Genomic DNA, 18614 nt, shown 5'->3' with positions numbered 1-18614 from the left:
CCTAAGTAGTATACACACTTGCATGCGCACTAGATTGAGAAGGCGTGCCATGTGTGTATTGCACCGCTCTGCCTCTAATTGATCACATTGATCATTTCCACATGGCAGTTGGCTGCACATCTGCCACTGATGTGTCCCTACCCCTCAGCATCTTCATCGTCTTCCTCCTTCTCATTAGCCATTGCTCCCTGGAGAGCTGCATGGTGGGAAACAGGATGTCACCCACTAGGTGGCATGTCGCGACTCTGCACTTCCTGCTTTCTGGGTCTTTCTAGCTATGTTTTTGTTTTATCATTGATAGTCTAACTTTGTCTGTTAATGGCCTGTTTAATGCAAGCTCCCACAGTGATTACACCTCCAGGTAGAGTTTATCAGCTTTCCCTGCTGGGTTGATGTCACATTTCGGAAAAAGGAGTCAGTGGGAGCTTCCTGATAACCAGGACACTCTCTTTATATAATTTCAGAGTAACATTACATGCATTGTCTGTCAGTTGCTCCCTGCTGACAGGTTTTATATAAGTCAGCATGCAGATATTTGGCTGTGAAATCACAAATTAATTTATGACATGCCTCTACATAACCCCCAGGATACTTAAAAAAGTTGGTGAATATGTAATTGAAAATAAAAATAAAGGTAGAGATGGAATGGTTGTGGGGTGCGTGAGAAAACAGCTGCTTGTAAATCCTTCTGTTGATTGACAGACTAGATGAACAAGCACCTTCTGAACTTTCGGTTTAAACTGCATATGTTGAAGTTCTTTCATGTCATATTCAGTAACAGTGTTGTGGAAAGTAATGGATTAAAATATTGCCACATCTGACTAAAAAAACTAACAAATTACATTACTTAGTTACTTTTTTATGGAAAGTAATGTAAGTTACTTTCACGTTACTTTTTAAATATGAGCAGGGTTGATTGTTTTTAATATAAGTCTTATTTATAGCAAATGTAAAAGCCCTTTCACACCAAAAAGTGTAATGAATAAACCTCAGGCTGAAGGAAAAGTAAATTCACGTCTGTATAGTAGAACACAGGAGAAGAAGGTTCAGCACTCTTCAGCAATAAAAAAAACAAAACAATGAAGCACAGTTGTTTGTTTATCTAAAGTAATTTTTGCTTATTAGTACAGTTGAACTGGATTATCAAAGGTCAGCAGCAAAGACATTTGTTAATAAAATGGGATTAGATACATTTTTGTTATTTAACATATTTCATTATTGCAGGTTTGCGTAATATTCTGAGTTTGCATTTCACTGTTTTAATTCATTTTGATGAATACTAAATCAGTTTTTCTGCGAGTGGGAGGAATTAATGCACATTCACATTTAGTCTAGAACTACATCATGTTCAAACAGCGCACACAACACCTCTGTACTTCCAATTTCTCCCAGTATGGGGACAGGTGACTTGTCAGTCAATAAATGGGAAAACAAAGTAACTGGCGTTACTTTTTTGAAAAAGTAAATCAGACATTCTCTTGTAAATTAAAAAGCAATGCATTACTTTACTAGTTACTTGAAAAACTTAATCTGATTACGTTACCCCCAACACTGTTCATTAGTTTTATAGAGTGTATATAAATAATTATTTTAGCAGTATGCCATGAGCTAGAGTGCTGTATTTCCACATGGCTGTGATATCTGATGTAAGGAAAATTATATAAATTGTGTTCGAATATGTTCAGTAAGCAAGACTACAATAAACAAGAAGTTGTTATTAAGCCACTATTATTTTAGTCACATTATTGTTATAGTTATTTTGTATGTTTTTGCTTTGCCAACAAAAATAGCTCCACGCGAATCGTATCATAATCACTGTGAATGCATGTTGAGAAATCAGCCCACACAGAAATTCTGTACTTACATATTTCACTTTAGCAGAGAGAAGGTGTGTGTATTTATAGTTAATAAACTAAATTTGCTGTGCATATCTCCCTCATGTCTTAACACACTGGTACGTACATGTAAACTCTGGGGTATGAACATGTTCAGACTGCTCTCTCTGACTGTGCCATTGTGTTTGTAAGAAAGAAAGAGACTTTGAAGTCGCTCTGACTCAGTCATGGCACAGTAACACAGACAAAAGTCATTGGTGAGACCCACGTAAAGTAAAGTGCTACAGGTACGAGGACTGTTTTTTAATAACTGCTGAGAGGGGAGGAAGAAGAAGAGGAAATGAGAGCGATATAGTGGGCAGGAGAGAGAGAGAGGTAGATGAACAGATGCATGTAAACCCGTCTGTCTGGGGCCTATAGGCTGTACGCAGGGCCCTGGATTGTTTTGGCTGTCTGAATCAAAAGCCTCCACGGCTGAATTCAATCCCAGTGTTTACTTGTGCTTTCGCACCCCCTCCCGCCTCTGCTTAGCTCCACAAACACACACAGATCCTCTGTGTCTTACAGCTGCCCCACCCAGCATCACCGTCTACTGTACCTCCACGGTCTTTCCCTTTGTCACCTCTCACATCTCTCACAAGTGTTTATTGGCTAAATATGGCCCATGGTCTTTATAGGTCCCAAATTGTAGACTCATTAAGGTGTATAGTGTTTTCTAAATGCTCTTTGAATTGTACAACTGGCTTTTGGTTTAAGGCTAGCATAATTCAGAATGGAGTTTGTCTTTGTTTAATTATGTGTTGTGAGCTGCTCTTCATATTCATGTCATATTCACAGATCTTAGAACATTTTACTATAAATGTGTAATATAGATAAATATAAATAAATAAATGCAGGTCTTTTTAACTTTTATTCAAAGAATCCTAAAAAAGGTGTATCATGGTTTATACAAAAATATTGAATGGCACATTTGTTTTTAGCATTGATAATAATTACATTATTTATCTTGAGCACACATTTTTCGTAATAATATTTCACAATATTTTTGCCAAAATAAAGCCTTGGTGAGCATAACAGACTTCTATCAAAAACATTTAAAACCCCCATACTTTTGAATGGTCGTGAATAAACATTTTAATATAATAATAATAATTGTTTATTAATGTCTGTTTGTAATTTTTAATGAATGACTAATTGTTTTTTAATGAATGATTGTTTTAACTTGCTCTCCTTCTGAATGGACATTTCTGCTGTGTTAGCAAACTTGCATTCGGTCTGGGTCCATTCTGGTATATCTCGCTCAGTTTTCCCATATAATTAATTCCCGATGGATAAAAATCAAGACCCACCCTACATATTTTCTTGTTTATTGTCACGTTTCACTTGAAACTATGTCATATTACACAAGTAAAATGGATTGCAATTAGCAGTTCATGTTGATTTTAACTACGAAGAAACTGCAGTCTTCCTTGACAAGCTACTTTAGGACCGAAACATCCCTATAACACATAAACACTTCACAAATACCACAGTGAACCACAACCTGAATGTAACTACCCATCCATCCATCCCAGATTTTTACCTAGTTCTTCACCGATCCTCAGGGGGTGGCTTGACTACTCATCACCTTCTAGAAATACCCAATGAGGAAGAGAGCAAGAGAACTGCTTTTCTCATACAGTATGTCTGCATTGTTGGCTCGGTCCCAATGAAAACTGTGTGTTTAGGCTGATGGAGTTATGAATGTTCTTTCTGGATGAAGCCCAGGAAGGATTTTTAAATATGTTATTAATGGCTATAAGGCCTGTATTTGTTGGGGAAGAAACCATTTGAGTTGGACAGATGAGAGAGCCAAACAATCTGAAATTATAAAAATACATGTAGGTTCAGATTCATATTCAGTATTTATTTCAGATATGTGGCCCATTGTGCCGTGCTACTCAGAAACAGACGATTTTCCTTTCATACATCTGCAATATCATATTTCTGCTATGTTTGGAAGATGATGTTTTTTGATCCTTCAGCAGTTTGTTGTAAATTTGCTCTTTAATTACATTGTATAATTTTCCTAGTATTATCTCTACATGAGTAATCACAGTCTGACATGCTTTCAGTTAAAATCACAGTGCGGATGAGGATATGATTTCATTTAGATCGTTGCCTTCACTGATGTTTAGTTAAACTGCTGCAGAGCTGAGCAGGCTTTATTTTTCCTACCTGTGTTTTACTGCTGAGGGGGACACAGATCACATCCTACGGTACATCCTGTAAGGAAACACGGGGAAGGAGTTTCAGGAGGGCAGGTGTGGGGGTGGAAGAGGCAGATGGAGCAGTGCTTGGGAAACGGTTCCAGTGAAGTTGCTTCGATAGGGAGCATAGTCAGAAATGCCCTTCACTGCTGACAGGAAAGCTGCCGTTTCCTCAGGTGAGAAGACACTGACATGTTTTTTCATATCACTTTTCAGGACTTCATGTTTTTACATCTGAGGTGGAAATACACGTGGAAATATTTTTGAAAGATTAAAAGCTTATGTTATAGCTGTAGCCATAATAGTAAATTAAAACTAAATAAATAGTAATAAGCTGGATTTTGTTTTTATTTATTTATTTTAGGACTCAAATATGTATCCCTATGGGAGCACCACAGCTCTAATGTGCGCTACTGCGACACCACGACTCTAGCAGTAGTGGTTTATTGAATCATTGATTCTGTTGAGACTCCTTGTGTCTTTGTTATTTAGACTTGTAGAGTGGTTGTGGTTTATCTTTTAGTTTTTGTAAACATTTCATCAGTGTAATTCATAATAGTGACCTCTTAGTGGTTGTACAACAGTAAACATCTTCAGCCAAGAGCTACATTGGCGTTTATACATCTCGTGGTAAAAAAAGTTGTTTTTAGTAAAAAAATAAAAGTTAATTAGCAGCAATATACTTTAAGGAGGCTTTAATATTGTTAATAATTTTCTCTCATCATTAACACAGCCTTTTACCAACACAACTTTGTGATGGTAAATACTTTGTTACAAAAAAATATCAAAGTTCTGCAGAAAAATAAGTATCATGCTTGAGACAAAATTATTAAGCATTTTTAAACATTGATAATAATAAGAAATGTTTCTTGAGCACCAAATCAGCATATTAGAATGTTTTCTAAAGGATCATGTGGCTGAAGACTCAAGACAGGAAGAATGGCTGCTGAAACTTCAGCTTTGCCATATCAGGAATAAATTACAATTAAAGTATATTAAAATAGTAAACAGTTATTTTAAATTGAAATAATATTTTATATTTTACGTAATTTTTGACCAAATAAATGCAGACTTAGTGAGCATAAAAGACTTCTTTCAAAAATTTTACCGACCACAAACGTTTGAACGTTAGTGAATATTATTTAAACCCTGTACTGTTTTTCTTAAATAGTAACCGTTAGTGTTTGATAAATGAATTGGTGAGCTATATTTATGCTAGACACCATTGACATCAATGTGGTGAATTTAATGGGGATGAAACCAGGTCAGAGAGCAGTGACTCCAAAAGCAGCTTCTCCACACACACGGAAACACACAGATGCTTGAAGGATGGCAGTAAAGTCAAACAAAGCTCATGTTGTGTCTGCTCTGGTGGAGTGTGTTTGTCTGGCAGGTCGCTCCAGTTACCAGCGCCCAGTGGGGGACTTTGAGTATCTAACAACACACTCCAGTGTTCCTGTGTTTCTCTGCTTTTTGGAGCAGCACGGTGGAACTTTGCTCTTATTTGGTGATCGGGTGGCTCATTGGTTTTGGCGGGTAATGCTGAGTATATGTGCATATGTGTATGCATTTATAGCTGGACTCTTTCACTGCAGGAACAGAAATAAACAGCACCCACAGACCAACAGACTGCACACTTTTGTCTCAGCCTGGATTCCTCAGTGGCAGAGATGTGATATTCCTGTGGCCCTGAGCCAGACAGACAGTCATATACCCCTGTCTCCACATTCTCAACATCTCTCTCACTCTTTGTCCACCTTGTCTTATACATAGCCCCCACCCCCCATCCTCTGAGTCTCACACACGGATGCAATCATGTGCTTGCCCGTGCTGCTGTGTGCACTCGTTGGCCATGCTCAGTATAAATAAATTCAGACAGGCTTTGCCTGTCTCTGCATCGGTGTACCCTTACTCTCTACTACACTGGCCTCTATAAATAAACACTCTCATCACAGGAAGCAAACACTGGGGGCTGACCTATACTTTTTGGCTGGGCTGAGAATGAGGCAGGACAGGAAGAAACAGAAAAAGTTGTAATGGCTACATTGGTTGTTTATATGTGTATCCGGTTTTGAGGCCATTCCCAGCAGTTCCACAGAACAACTCACAAAGTGTTTTACAATTCAAATGAACCATTGTACAGCTGGGTGTGACACTGAGAGGGGGTTTTCAAATGCGGCTACAACTGTGGAGTAGGTGCTTATGGCATTTCACCTGTTCCAAGGGTTTGTTGTGTCTGTGTAGGTGGATTTATTGGTGAGTTAGTTATATCTATAGTATACAGCCTTTAGATGAGTCAATGACCACCAAAAGCATGTAAGATAAAAAAGGAAAAATCTTTTAAAAAGTTTAAAATGCATGAACCAGGTTCTTAGAAATGTAGTCTTTGTATTCAGTTTTGTATGGTTAAAAAATTATAATAATAATAAAATAACTAAAAATAGTGATTCTAAAAATGTCAGCACACATACAGTAAAATAACAATTTCCTCACATCTAGAATGTGCAGGGTATACCTATTAATCATAATTTTTTTTCAGGTTTTAAAATATAAAAAGTATTTTTACATAGTGAACGTGCACTGTATTTTTTAACATTATTTGAACATTATAAGTTTTTAAATATATTTTGTTTATTTTAAGTATTATACATTTATTATTAAATACAATTATTTTTTATTTATTTTTACAAATATTTTAAACTATTAATCAATATTTTTTTTATGGTGGGCGTCATGACATTTTACAACCTAAACTTATCATAAAAATTAAATTGACCTGATATTTAAAGGCATTTATTGATTGACAGCTATGATGTCTCTGTATATATATATATATATATATATATGTTATGGGTTTTTTGCATGTTCTTTATTTTTATATAATATATACTAATGTTCTTAAAACTACTGTTTTGTGTAAAAGCATAAAATAAAATCTAACTACTTTATAAGGTTGTTATAAAGTAGTTAGGTTGTTTTCAAGAATCAAGAATTTCAAGAAATGTTTGATTAAATATGAATTGCATTTTAATGTATTTTATTATTAATTGATACAGACTAAACAATTGTTCGGATGTCATTGATCCACGTCACTTAGTTGGGCCTAAATCTACTCAGAATGTATTTTTTATTTTTTGTAATATCCATTGCTATTGTGCTGTGCATACATCATAATAACCATAATAACTATGTGTGTGTGAATGTGTGCAGGTTTATCTGAAGGCTCCTATGATCCTGAATGGAGTGTGTGTGATCTGGAGAGGCTCGATTGATCTTCAGCGTCTGGATGGGATGGGTTGTCTGGAATATGATGATGAGAGGGCACAGGTACAGACAAACCACCTTGTGCTGTCAATCTGTTTCATGCCTTATGTACATCAGAAATGACTGACCACTGTCTGGCTTCCTATGGTTTTGTGTGTTTATACAGCAAGAGGATGCTTTAGCCCAGGCAGCCTTTGAGGAAGCCCGCAGAAGGACCCGTGATTTTGAGGACAGGGATCGCTCACACCGCGAGGACATGGAGGTGAGAGCTGGAGTGGGTGAGGATGTGTGTTACGAGCGTGTGAAGTTTCAATCAGTTAGTGCATGCTGAAAATCCAATATGTTCTTATGTTTTAGTCCTAATGGAGCTCAGGTCTGTGGGTGTGTGTGTATTTGTATACTATGTGTGTGCATATGTGTACATGTGTTTTCCACTTTAGCATGTACTGTACAATACTTCTGTATGTGCTTTTTTGCATAATCTTTACCTAATTCCTCTTGCTAATATTTTGATTGACAGCCACTGCCAAAATACTTGATTCTTTATGAAGCAGTTCACTGAAGATATTTTTTTTTAGTAGCTCCTGAGCAGGCAGATGATTAAGTGGTGCCACCGGCATCTTTTCTTATGGGTCAAGCTAAAGTGGTAGGGTGAATCTCACAAAATCATGTCTAGATCATATCTCACATAATATTTGGATAAGGACAGGGCCGGCGCAAGCTCAAATGCCGCTCTAGGCAGAGCACGATCGTGCCGCCCCCACCTCACACTCACAATTAGGTATCCTTAAGATGCATGTAAACAAATTAATATTTTCTTTATTTATAAAATTACACTAAGACACCGTCTTTAGACAGAGCAGACTTTCTCTCGCTTTCAAAAAAAAAGTTTACAAACAAAAGCAAAACGTTGCGTCCTTGCTAATAGAATAAACCAGCCATGGTCTGTCAAGTTTCTCCCCGTTAGCTAATGTGCGACTGTAATGAGCCTCTGAAAATCTCCTGTTCCAACTGTCTTTTGGGAAAAATTTCGGCCCGATCCCAACAAGTACATTTTGATTGACAGCTTTTTAAAAGCCCGAACCCGTTTACAGCCCGATATTATTCAAATGTGCGCACACACACACACAGCTCTTTTTCCTTGTGTCAACACTGAATCATTTATACATGTTTTAACAATTTATTCATAACTAACGTAGACTAGACAACTTGGAAGTTGGAATAAAGAAATAAAATAAGTCCTCTGTAACATCGTAACATCTCAGCACTCTAAATATAGGCATAGGCTCATTTAGCCTCCAACGCACCAATAAAAACGAGTCTTTTTTAACAAAATAAGTTTAAGTTAAATTTTAAATTAAGATGGGTATTTGGCAATAACGAAGTTAGATAAAGATCCGACAGATTTTGCTTCGCCAGCAGCTGACATTTAATAAAAGAATAATGCCAATATTAGCGTAAATACTCTGTCCACATTATGCATTTAAGACTCAATGAATAATTAGTTTATCATTTGAAAAACCTTTACTCACAAAGATTTTGGCTAATCCTACATGTTTTTTGTGGAGGAAAATTATTGAATCCACTGTAGAGGTCTTCAGCGCGTTCCTGCGCTCACTGATGGTGCGTCATTATTCATTCATTCTTCTCATTATAACATGGTCAGAACTTTTTCCACACCTCAGACTTTGCTTTAGTTGCTGGTGCAACCAAAACATAATCGCCGGAGGCAAGCCTCTGTTACACCTATCAGCATCCATTTTCGCATCTTTTTTTCGCCGCTAATCGAAACGCATCACATGCCCGCTGTCGTTTACCTTGCAAACCGGAGCGCAAGCCCCGAGCCCGGCCCGAGCCCCGCATAAGATGATATAAATTAAGCCCGAACCCGACCGAACCCGTCGGGTCCCATCGGGTCCCGTCGGGTTCGGGCAAAGATCTTCAACTCTAGTCTGCCTCCTCCAGGACATTACCAACGTCCACACCTTCGCTGTCATTAGCATGGTCGCTGCTGCTGAGTGTTTTTTACTATGCTGTCCTCTTGACTTCCAGAGGCGATGAATTTCAAAAAGGAGCCTCTTTGTTTCTCCAGTGCTTGCTCTTTTAAAAGCCGTCGTCTTTTGTACTCATGACCAGATAATTTATATTCGTTTTGACATATTTGAATATACATTAACGTATTTTGCACGCATATCGATGCCGCTCTAAGTGTGGTGGGGGGGGCAGGGCGCAGCCGGGCGGGAATTTTTATTCTAATTTTAAAGTTAATTAAAATTTATACTAATGGAGTGGGAAAAAAATGCTATTGATATAAGTGCGATAATTGTAACCTAATGTAAAACAAACAAATAATAAAAAAAAAAAATTCTCTCTCTCTCTCGCTTTCGCTCTCTCGCCTTCTCTCTCTCTTGCCGCCCTGGCTGAGCTGCCGCCCTAGGCGGCTGCCTAGTTCGCCTATAGGCACGCGCCGGCCCCAATATTAGGAATTGAAGCCTATTATTAGGACATTTCTGCATTGTCACATTATTTATTCATGACAATTAAGCTAATTTTCCCCAAAATATCTCATTACAGTAATGTATCTAGACATTAGACTTTTGAGGGATTTTTTTTGTAATTCTTATTGTTCTCAAAGATGATTAATATTTTAAGGAATATTTGTAATGCAGTTTTTTTTAAAACAAAAATGAGATTATAAGTGATATCTAAATATTTTTATATTAATTAAACAAATTAATTAAATTATATATATATATATATATATATATATATATATATATATGTGTGTGTGTGTGTGTGTGTGTGTGTGTGTTTGTAACAGTAATGAGAATAATATATTTTTTAACTATCACTTGCTTATTTGTCATGAAAATAATGTAATTATTTATTTTTTAGCATCCTTGATTTTGTTTTTGAGCTTACTAAAATCAGTTAAACATAAAGGGTTCCATTAATTCAAGAAATTACTAAAGAGCACTTCAACATGAAAATGACTATCTCTGAAAGTATTTTACTTTGACATTTTTATATGAAAACAGTAGTTGTGAATTCTGTCTCCTTTCAAAATTGCACTGCAGGAGCGGGCAAATAAGTGCTACCTCACAACATTTCTGTCTGTTCCCTGATGTCTTGAGAGCTCTTGACATAGCTAAACAGCTTGTCTGGGGCAATACTGATTTGATCACTTGTCATTTAGCAGATGCCGATGGCACAGCTCAGTCATTTAATAACTCAGGAGGTAAGACAACAATTTAGGATTTTATGTAGTGAACTGCTGCCTTGATATTCTGTTTACTATAAATAATTCAGAACCAAAGCATAATGAAGAAGGGCATGTGTGTTTCTTAGTATTTTGTATGTATGCATGCATATATGTACTCTGTGTGAGTTTGTGTACGTGTAAGCTATTGAAGTGCTTTACTTGTTTACTCATGGCTTAGTGCATGAAGTGTCTTTGCATTGTAAGTCCTCAAATATAATCATTCTACAGTCAATCCAAACTGCACTCTTAAGATGAAAACCAAATTGTGTTTTTTAGGACCCTGTGGCATCAAAAATCTGGGACTGATGGCCTTCAAGGACCAGGGTCTGTCTCCTCTGCTTCTCTCTATCCTTGTGTCATGCACTAAACCGTGTCTGTCTGTAAGTGTGTGTACGTGAGTGTATGTTTTTCACAAGAGCATGTGCATGAAAGAGCATCTCTGTGTCTTTATATACTCTACTCTGTGTGAATGTGTTTAAGTGTGTCTATATGTGTTAGTGGGTACATGTACTGAAGGTGTGTGTTTTTTTTAAACGAGTGAGATTTTAGGCTTCTATAAGCAACTTTGAGCTGCGGGTCTAATACTGTAAGCACTAAAAAACGTTCTACTGGCGTAAGAGACCCCCAGCTCGCTCTTCGCAGACCTCTGTAATGGAGACCAGACTTCTATCCCAAGATTCCTCACTGCCCCGCCCACCCACTCCCCTGCTGCAAAGCTCTCTGGGAGCTCTCAGGCACAGCTTGGCAGCACATGACCAGAAAGATTCCCCTTATGAACCGCCGCCTTTATATTCCTGCCTCCTAATCTACACCCTCAGGCATTGCTTTACACAATCTTCATCATCTCTTCCAAAATCAATCATGCCAAGGTCTCTTTTTTAAATAGATCTGGCTGCTTATGAAAATCAAATTTCTTACTCGTTGCAGTCAGGCGATCTGTGACTTAGGGCCAAATGTTTTTCCCTCAAAGTCACTGTGAGCCGTGGAAAAATGAAACCCTGTAATTATTCTATAATTCATGCTTTCTCATCTCAGCAGTGTGGAGTCTGACCTTCGTTCAGAGCTTGTTTTCGAGTTGTACAGTTCGGGCGGCTTTATTTTGGAAAGCGAATAAGCTTGAGCTCGATCGAACCTCTAGAATTCTTGCTACATATTGTACAATGTTGTAAATAGCTGTGGTCAAATATGAAACTCCAAAATTCATAACAACTGCAGTTATTTGAATTTGAATATTTAGTAACATTCTAAATGTATTCACTTTCAACACTTGATCAATTAATGCGTCCTGCTTAATAAGCACTTATTAATTTCTTTCCAAAAATAAAAAATAAAATAAAAAAATTCCTACTGACCCCAAACCTTTAAATGGTACACATTTAAAATAAAGGTTCTAAAAGGGTTTTTACAATGATGCCATAAAAGAACCATTTTTGTTTCCCCAAAGAACCTTTCAGTGAAAAGTTCTTAGATTAACAATTTTTCTTGCTGAAAAGAACATTTTAATAATCTAAAGAACATTTTCCACTAAAAACCTTATTTGTAATGCAAAGGTTCCATGGATATTCTTAACAGAATCAATAATGGTAATAAAGAACCTTAATTTTCAATAGTGTAGTATATAAATAGTACTGCAGTTCAACCAAATTGTCTTTCTCATCCCAGCAGTGTGGAGTCTGACCCTCATTCAGAGCTTGTTTTCGAGCTGCGCGGTTCGGTCGGCTTTATTTTGGAAAGCGAATAATACTTGAGCTCGGATCGTACCTTGAGCCTTCACGCTGTACAATGGTCACATAGCTGTGGTCAAATCTTAAACTCCATCATCTGTAATTGGATAAAAACCAGCACAATAGCAGTCTGGATCAGCAGAAAGCCAGAGTTTTCTGGGAAAGTGGGCCAAGTTCGTTTCGAAAGGACGAAGAATACATTTAGAGACTTAAAAATCACTTATGACTTACCTCACTGAGAGACAAAAAAGAACATTCGCTGTGCGTAAACACTTATTTGTCCTCTCTCAGCGTGTCTTGCATGCGGTTCCGTCACTGTTTGTCTATGCAGGGAGTCCAAGGGGGCGAATCAAAGCTGAAAGATATCGAAGATGTAATGGCCTTCTGCGTGATAGATGGTAAAGAGATGGATGAAAAATAGATTGGCCATTTTTCATGAAACCCAGGCCTTTACTGCAGGTGGGATTAGAGCATGAGTGATGTTGGGCCAGTGAAAGTATTAATATATCATTAGTATTGATCTTTTTCATTAGCAGCGCTGTCTGCCCAGCAAAATCTATTGACTTGTGGTACAGGAGAGTGCTTCAGCTGGGCTCCGTATGATCGATGCTGCGTCCTCTCATCCACACAAAAACACTTTTTCAAAGCTTAAATACAGAGCAAACATAAAAATGCTTTTTGAGCTTTATAAAACCCTACAGATATATATTACATCTTCTGCAGTTTGAATTGTGCTCTTGTTTTTGTGCAGCATTTTTATTATTTATTGTCCTGCTAAAAAAATAAATAAATAAATAGATCAAAATGTAAACCTAGCTGGTTTGTTGGGCTTACCTGGTCTGTTGGCTGTTTTATTACAGGGGTTTAGGGTGTTTTTCAACTATGGTGGTAGACCATCTGGCCACCGAGCAATTTAAGAGACCAGCTGAAATCAGCTAAGACCAGCAAACTAGATTATGTTGGTTTAACCTTTTTTTTTTCTTCAGAAGAGTGATATCTGATCAACATTATTGTGACTTTTCACATGTTGATTTTAAAATATAAAAATACATAAATAACAACATTTCAGAAATAATTAGAATAAAATTATATACCAGTAAAATAAAAATATATATGCTACTTTTCTAAAGTAAGTAAAGGTGTTTACCAAGGCTGCATTTATTTGATTCAGTAAAAAACAGTAATATTGTCAAATATGATTACAAATTAGAATAGCTGCAGTCGATCTTAAAATATCTTAAAATGTAATTTATTCCTGTGATGGAAAAAATGAATTTTCAGCAGTCTTCAGTGTCATACAATCATTCAGAAATCATTTTAATATGCTGATTTGGTGCTTAAGTAACATTTTTATCAATGCTGACAGTTGTGCTGTTTTATAATTTTGTGTAAACCGTGATACATTTTTTTGTATTCTTTGAATACAAAGTTCAAAAGAACAGTATTTATTAAAAATAGATATTTTTTGTAACGTTATAAATGTCTTTCCTGTCACACTTGCATTTACATTTATTCATTTAGCAGATGCTTTTATCCAAAGCGACTTACAAATGAGGAATACAACAACAAGCAATTTAGTTTGTCCCTGCTGGAAAAAAAAATGTCTTACTGATCTCAAACATTTCAACTTTAGTGTATAAATAACAAGCAACGCATCACTAGACAAATACGTTTAATTCTGCAGTTCATCGAAATCATCTAGAGCTAGCTCAAGCTTAAGTTTATGCTCCAGACTGCTTTGTTGTTGTGCATTTGACAGCAATAACTGCTTCATCTGGTAATGCATATGCTTAAAGTTGGGATTCCCAGGCCTCGGGTGGAGTAAAAACAGCCTTGCGTAGCTCTAGGGTTAGAACATGCTATAATCACCAGTTCTACAGACGAGATATACTATGTATGCCTCTTCGTCTATCTTTCTCTCACTGTCTGCCTGTCTGTCTGTCCGTCTGCCCTGTCTGTGCTCAGACATCTATGTCAGGGAGAGATTTAGACGTAGGCACATAAACATATGTATCTGTGACAAGGCCATCAGTCATATCTTTATTTTTAAGGCTAGAGATTTGAAGACTTCCCCCTGACTAATGACTAATGTCTGCCACTTCAACCAAAAAAAGCAGCTCAATTTTTAGCATCTAGACTGAAGTTGATCTCTGCCGTCCCCTGCTGGAGACAAAGAGCAATTGCATGTGGGCTACATTACTTGTATTGTTTGTAGTTTGAGAAGAACATGTGAGTGACTCAAGCACAGCTCAACCATTTTAACTGTATTCTGTCTCTGTCTTGGTTTGTTTGTTGGGTTGCGTGGGTGTTTGTGCACGTTTTTGCATGTGTGACTGTGTGTGTATGTGTGTGATGACCCAGCCCAGGCGACAGCAGGACCCCAGCCCTGGCTCCAACATGGGCAACACTGATGATCACAAGATGCGCTAGCAGCATTCACCAAAGTGGGAAGGGATAGGGTCATAAGACCTCCAACACCACAGCAATCTCATCTCCTGATGCCTTGTTTATCACAGGACAGACCAAAGTCCACACCGGTGGGGATTTTTGGATGGGATGTTTGGTGAAGGGGCTGGGTGGGTTGGGCTGGGCTGGTATTGATGTGAGTCAGAGATTCCTTCGCATTTGATTTAGTCCCTCGTTTCTTCTTGGGATTTTTGCACTATGTGATACGTTCAGTTTAAGTCCCCCATATCGCCTTTCGGTATGCATGGTTTTCCTACCTATGTTGGCTCTTGTTCCCCCCTATGCAAGGCATCTTATTTTATCCTATTGTAATGAAATGGCATTTTTTAATTATTTTATTCGTATCGTGTGTGAAAGTCAGGATGTTTACTTTTTGTATTTTCATTTCCTCTATATATAAACATGTCTGTCCTTGTGCTTTGTAGGAGAATCTAGTAAATGTCGCTAGGTAGATTTCTGCAGTAGAGTATAACTTTTTTTTTTTGTTTTAAGTCTGAAAAGTAAAATCTAGAAAGAGGCTGCTGATGTTGTGAATGAGGAGGTCTTTTCTTTTACCATCCTTCTCCATGTGCTCTGTCTTCCACTCTCTTCCTGTTACAGTCAGTTGAAGCATGCTTTGAACGTGAATTGAGCAACAGGAAGTGAATATTCAGGTCAGTGTTACTCTGAGCGTGCTCTACACAAAATGAGGCAGAGATTCGGTTTTTCACCCTTCATCTGTTTTTTCTTTCATTAATATCAACATTTTACCCATTTAGTTTGTTTTAAGCAGGATTTTCACAGTTTGCTACATATTTTATTTTACTCTGGAATTCTTAAAATTAATACATTTTTTAGTCATTGAAGACAATTCTCCAAAATGGAGATTTTTTCACCTTGCCAAATATCACACCTTTTTTTTTTTTTTTTTTTGACAACTGCATTATTTCCCTGTCTGTTTTCTTTGTTTTTGAAGAGATTTTCACATTAAAGCTCCCTCCATTCTTATAAAACCAGGTTTTTTTTTTTATCTGTGTTTTTGTTTTTTTTATACAATTAATATTTGCTGTGATTTTATGAAAGTAGTTTTTTTTAGTCATATATCTCACTTCCAGACAGATCTAAAGTTCCTGAACATTTAATATCGGACTCTGTTATTATAAATGCAAGTATAATCATAAAACTGGGATAAAACGTTATTCTCCATCAGGTCAAATAGAGGATATCAGTGTGCCTCTTTGGTCAAAGGTCCTGGGATCTGTTTAAGATGATTTAGTGTTTTGGGACAGTAAGTGCGGTTGGACTGGAAAATCACTGCTAAAGAGAAAGGAAAGTAGGGAAGGAAACAAAGTTACTCTATCAATTTAAAGCTTGTAAAAGAACAACAACTTAACTCTACAACATTAATGGAAACAAATTGCCCTCCAATGACATTTGATTTTGAACATAATCAACATTTAACATAATTGCATTATTTCATTTCGTGTTCTTTTTTATTTACCACAGCCAATGGTAAGAATTTAAGGGCCAAGAATTCTTTTTTGTGTGGAATGCTGAAGTCAGAAGGTACGGCCTACCTCTAGCTTAAACCAAATACACAAATGAGAGCTTATTTATAGAGAGCAAGTTCATGTTGTCTGAGTGTTGAGGAAAAGCTAATGTTGGTTTTGTAGAACGTTAAAGCTTTGTATAGTTGGAGTGGGCTTTTATACCACACAATGGTCAGAGACCGGGCACCAGGAGGTTATTGAGGTCTGGATATATTTATAATTTTTTTTTAGATGCAGAGACCGAGAACTTGACCAAACCAGAGTCCACAAAACAGTCCTGCTTTAATTAGTCTTGCAGATCAACTCTCTGCTTCTAGGATTTGTCTTATGCTGTGTATCAAAGAAATAACCTTTGCTGGCCCTCTGTTAGTTTCTCTCTCATCCCTTTTCACTTAATGCTGGCATTAAGGCAGAATACACACCAGGTAGTGGATGGCTCTTTTTTTAATGAATGAATAAATAAAATGTTTATTTTCTTAATTGTTTTAAGTTATTGATGCAGATATACGTTTATTTCATTATCAGGTTCCGCTATGATGAAATGTGTATTTCTGTATTGATATTGCTTTCCTTTTCCCCTTTGCCCCCTAAAGAAGTGGGGATGCTTTTATATGGTCTTTGGTTTGAGCTCTTTTTCTGTTTTTAATTTTAAGCAAGGAGGACTGTTAACTGAAGTGTTATGTTTGATTTGTTTCTTAATAAACTTATTACAAACCACATTCTCATTCATTGTATGTGTGTGTATCCAGTGGCAAAATGTAATTTTCTCTGTCACATAGCAGATCATTACCATTTTATGTCCTGAATTACCTAAAAACTGTGTGTGTTTGTTGAGGCATAATGTAATTTTCTCTCTAACATATAGTATATCATTTTCTTTTCAATTAACATTTCTGAATGTGTTGTGTTTAGTAAAATAAATGGCTAATATTAGACAACTAAAATTTTCCTGCAGTACTGATGATTTCACAGTGAACTGTAAAATAATAAGCCAAGGCTGCTGGTGGTCAGGATTCCATATAACAATATAAATTCAGCACAATCACTGCTCTGTTCAGATCTTTCATATTTCTTCATGATACGTCTTAAGTTGTGCAGCTGTAAATTTGTGCAGCTATATAGCAATGCATAATTTACAGTCCTCTGTCTCGTGGGCCAACAACAACTACTGGATATTATGGAACAAATGGGATGAAGTAATAAACTGGGGTCAGGAGGAGAAGCTGGAGAGAAGAGTTCAGGATGTGAGGAGCTTTAGAAGGATGATCTGGCATCCTGCCAGGCACACTATGAAAGGAAGAGAACTCTGGGTACCAATATTGCAAAAATGACAAGTGGCTGCGCTGGAAAGCTGGAGAGCCAGTCAGATGTGATGTGCCCACTACATAAGTTCATCACTAACAGTGAATCCTGCTTTGAACACTAGGAAGAGTAGGATGATATATATGCTTTGGCTCCTTTGATGACAAGCAGGAAAGCAAGCCAAAGGAAAGAAAGAAGGCTGGGAAGGAACCCTGCAGGCTCATAAGATGTTAAACCCCATATGCATTTGTGAACGGCAGGCAAAGATGAGCTCCAAAAAATTCCTTTGCCACCTCTAATGTCCACCACCATGCCAAAGCCATCTTTGAGCGCTGAGATGTGTGGAGTGAGATATCCAGCTGAAATGGAGAAAGGCAGCACCACATCAGAGAAGATATAAAAGTTCTGCCTTATTTAAGGAGTTAGGTAATGTTATTCAACATGTAGCTTCAACACACTTTTTAAAAAGTTTTTTGAAAAGAAACCTTGAAGAAAAGAAGAAGGGGAGACGAAAAATGTGAGGAAAAGTGTCATTTTAAAACTCCTTTATTTTAACGTAACATTTCATGTCAGCCTTGAAATACTATATGTCTTCATTAACTTCACTGAACGCATAACTTGTCAAGTCTCGACTGGTGTCACATAGGAATATCACAATATCACAAGTTGCACGATGCTTATCTGTTGCATTAAATTAATAAATTCAAAATCTGTTGCATTTAAAATTTAGAATAAGACTCTTGCAATTTGCAATTAATAACCAATGTTCCATTTAGTTATGAAGTCTGTTGTGGGTATGCATTAGTGGTCTGTGCATCAATGACACCTCACAAGAGCAGTGATTAATAAAGATATGAATATAGGTAGTTTCTTATCCACACTGATTTTTGCCTCCAAAACCTGCCTGAACAGTCCAAACATCAAAACACTCTCTTCATAACAAGTTTAGTAAGTTTACATTACATATAGATTTTACTTTTATT

At 37.0% G+C, this 18614-nt stretch overlaps 1 protein-coding gene across 10 annotated transcripts in view; it reads left to right on the top strand.

Annotated features, from left to right (window-relative positions):
* Nucleotides 1-15792, top strand: part of LOC109098381 (core-binding factor subunit beta-like) — a 33476-nt gene extending 17684 nt beyond the window's left edge. The window contains exons 4-8 of one of the 10 annotated variants that reach the window (XM_042775213.1): nucleotides 7295-7411; nucleotides 7515-7610; nucleotides 10545-10586; nucleotides 10887-10934; nucleotides 14701-15792. In XM_042775213.1, coding sequence (XP_042631147.1) covers nucleotides 7295-7411; nucleotides 7515-7610; nucleotides 10545-10586; nucleotides 10887-10916 — 285 coding nt within the window. In that variant the 3' untranslated portion in view covers nucleotides 10917-10934; nucleotides 14701-15792. Of the gene's footprint in view, nucleotides 1-7294; nucleotides 7412-7514; nucleotides 7611-10544; nucleotides 10587-10886; nucleotides 10935-14695 lie in introns of all 10 variants that reach the window. The other 9 variants (XM_042775216.1, XM_042775212.1, XM_042775215.1 and 6 more) reach the window with 9 other exon arrangements.
* The last annotated feature ends 2822 nt before the right edge of the window (nucleotides 15793-18614 follow it).

Source organism: Cyprinus carpio, chromosome A18 (genome assembly GCF_018340385.1).
Source record: "Cyprinus carpio isolate SPL01 chromosome A18, ASM1834038v1, whole genome shotgun sequence".
NCBI classification, from domain to species: domain Eukaryota; kingdom Metazoa; phylum Chordata; class Actinopteri; order Cypriniformes; family Cyprinidae; genus Cyprinus; species Cyprinus carpio.
The sequence above is the reverse complement of the archived record's forward strand: the minus strand, read 5'-3'. Positions and strand labels throughout refer to the sequence as shown.